Source organism: Hipposideros armiger, unplaced genomic scaffold (genome assembly GCF_001890085.2).
Source record: "Hipposideros armiger isolate ML-2016 unplaced genomic scaffold, ASM189008v1 scaffold_1483, whole genome shotgun sequence".
NCBI lineage: Eukaryota > Metazoa > Chordata > Mammalia > Chiroptera > Hipposideridae > Hipposideros > Hipposideros armiger.
In genome coordinates, this window is record NW_017732833.1 from 250,072 (window position 1) to 252,902 (window position 2,831).

Sequence of the window (2,831 nt, forward strand, 5' to 3'; positions counted from 1 at the left end):
AACTAGACTGAAGAACAAAACAACAGCAACTTGTCTGTTCCCCTTTCCCCAATTCCCCAGCACTGTTCCCATCCCCCCAATACCCCAATAAAAAATCTTAAAAAAAATACATATAGTTATTTAGGTCTGTATAAATGCTTTTATGTTTGATATGTTTTACATTGGCATTTTTTATTGTTGGATGAAAAAGAAATTAGTAGTTATTCTCTGTATTCACTAGTAACCACGTTATTCAAACACTCTCCATCCCCTCGAGTCTGTATTTAGGATACTTAGCATAATGCTTGGCCCTTTTAACTTGAAATGAGCAAATTTAAGAGAGAATTTCCCTGAATTCTTCTTTTATAATTTATTCTCACACACTCTTTCAAGAAAGTTTGTTTTTCTGGACTCTTGGTTTATGTCCTTATATATGCCTTTCCTACCATCTCTCTCTGTTTTTTAAAAATGTTCACACAGCTATAAGAAGTAAAGAATTTCTGTGGTTTACACTTTAAAATCACCTCCAATCCTTTCACTCATGGTAATACATGTTTCCAGTTTCTAGTAAAATGTTAATTTTTGTATGTTTTAAACCATAATGGAAATATTGGGTCAAGAAAATTACCAAAACTGCAAAAGATGGCAAATTTGAAAAGTTATATTTTTGCAGAGTTAAAGGGGATAATTATTCATTTTTAAAAATGAGTATAAAATAGAAAAGTATCAGTGCTAAATTATAATTGTGTTGTAGCTGAGGTATAGATTTTAAGAAATGTAACTAGAGGGCCTGCTGAGTGGCTCAGTTGGTTAAGAGCTCGCTCAAGGGTTTGAGCTCTGAGCAACAGCGGTTCGAGTTCAGCCTGAGCTGAGCTGCCAACACGTGGCAGGATGGGTCAGCTAAAAAAAATAAATAAATAAAAATAAAATAAATAAATGTACTTAGGAGGAAAAATATTTGAACATAAATGAAGACATTGCAAATATCACTTGTTTTCTAGACGTGTAACCTCATTTCTGCAAATCCTTTGCTGCCTTGAATTAAGTCTATTTTGAAAGAACAGTTATTGAACTATCACAACATTCTTGCTGACTACTTGTTTGAAGAAAAGTTTGTTAAATAGAGAGCAGTTTTCACCATAGAAGATACGAAGAAATTTCAAAAGACAAATGCCTATCTCATGAACTATCTGTTGAAAAGATACAATTGTGTTCAGTATACTGGCAGAAAAAAAACTTTTTAGTCAAAATACTAAAGGGAATATTAGTAAGAGTAAACTTTGCCACATATTGTGTTAGGTGTGTATTAGAACATTTAAATAAAATAAAAATATAACATTTCAGCTACAAAGTAGAGGAGAAATTATAAATAATCCTGTGTGATTAGAAATTCTTTTATTTACAAGTGTTTTCATTGATAAAGGCTTTTTGATTGTTAAAAAAATACTACATTAATGCATATTCAGAAAATGTGTGTATTATAGAAAAGACAAAAGTGCTTTAACCAGAGTCTCATCACTCAAAACATATGCTAAAATTCGGCGTGTTTTTGTAGTCATTTAAAATTTGTACAATTTCATTTTTCCCCTCAAAGAAAGTTTACAATTTTGCATTTTTCTTTTTAAAAACACAACACACGGTAAGCAGTTGTCACTGCTCCTTGCCGTAGCTTAAACACATTCACTATGATCTTACTTCAGGACTTCTCCCTGGAAGACGCTGCCTTTAGCTACCGCCTTGCACAGCGTCCTCACCTCATAGGNTAAACCTGAAACTAATAATAATAAAAAAGACATATATATATATATATATATATATATATATATATATATAATATATAGTCACAGAATGTATAGTACAGCATAGGGAATATAATCAATGGTATATAATGCTATGCACAGTGTCAGTTGGGTAGTAGACTTGGTGGGGTTATCACTGAGGTGTGTAAATGTCTAAACATTATGTTGTTTTGTAAACCTGAAACTAATAATAATAAAAAAGACATACACACGCAAACACACACACACACAAATGGTGTCTGTTGATGGAATTGGCTTAAGAGGAAGCTTGACGTCAGCAGCCAGTGTGTGACATACTTGGGAAGGCGTTAACTAATGACTAAGGTTTTGATTTGATAATTTTGTATTGAATTGACTATGAATGCTGATATTCATATATTTTTTTCTTTATGGATAGATATAATCAATTGCTAATTATAGAAAGGAGAAGAAAGTTAAAAAGACATCTGAAGATACAGCCTTGGGCACTACACTTGATATAGAACTGGAGGAAGGTAAGAAGATAAAAACTGAACAAGTAGTTTCTCTTGTGGGGTTTTATATGTTTAGTTTTTAGGAAAGTACACAGATTTCTCAAATAATATTTATATTTGAGATTGAAATTTTCTGCTATTTTGAAATGCTAAATATTTTTAAGAACTATTCTTAAGAATATTTGTGATTAGGGCTGGCCGAGTGGCACGGTGGTTAGGAGTTGGCTTGGGACGCCAGCTCTGAGCAGCAGGGCCCAGGGTTCGGATCCCACCTATGAGGGTCAGTGACGCTGCACCCGCTACAGCTAAGATGGTGAACAACAGCTCAACCTGGAGCTGGGCTGCTGTGAGTCTCTGGCGACCACGTAAGCTGCAGCGGGAATGCAGTGGGCTGCCACAAGCTACCGTGAGCAGCCGGCAGCCAGCGTGAGCTGCCAAGATCCGCTGTGAGCGGATGTCCAATGGCCGGCAAGTGACTGCCTCACCCTGGAAGAGCGCAATGATAATACCAACATGGGCCAGTGAAGCGACGTCCTCCACAACTAGACTGAAGAACAAAATGGACAGCAACGTGTCTGTT

At 35.4% G+C, this 2,831-nt stretch overlaps 1 protein-coding gene across 1 annotated transcript in view; it reads left to right on the forward strand.

The window, feature by feature from the left end:
- The window catches only part of ANKRD7 (ankyrin repeat domain 7), a gene marked incomplete at its 3' end in the record, with an annotated part of 14,091 nt that extends 11,819 nt beyond the window's left edge, over window positions 1–2,272 (forward strand). The window contains 1 exon segment of the mRNA XM_019634039.1: window positions 2,199–2,272. Within this exon segment, the coding sequence (XP_019489584.1) occupies window positions 2,199–2,272 (74 nt within the window).
- Window positions 2,273–2,831: the final 559 nt, after the last annotated feature.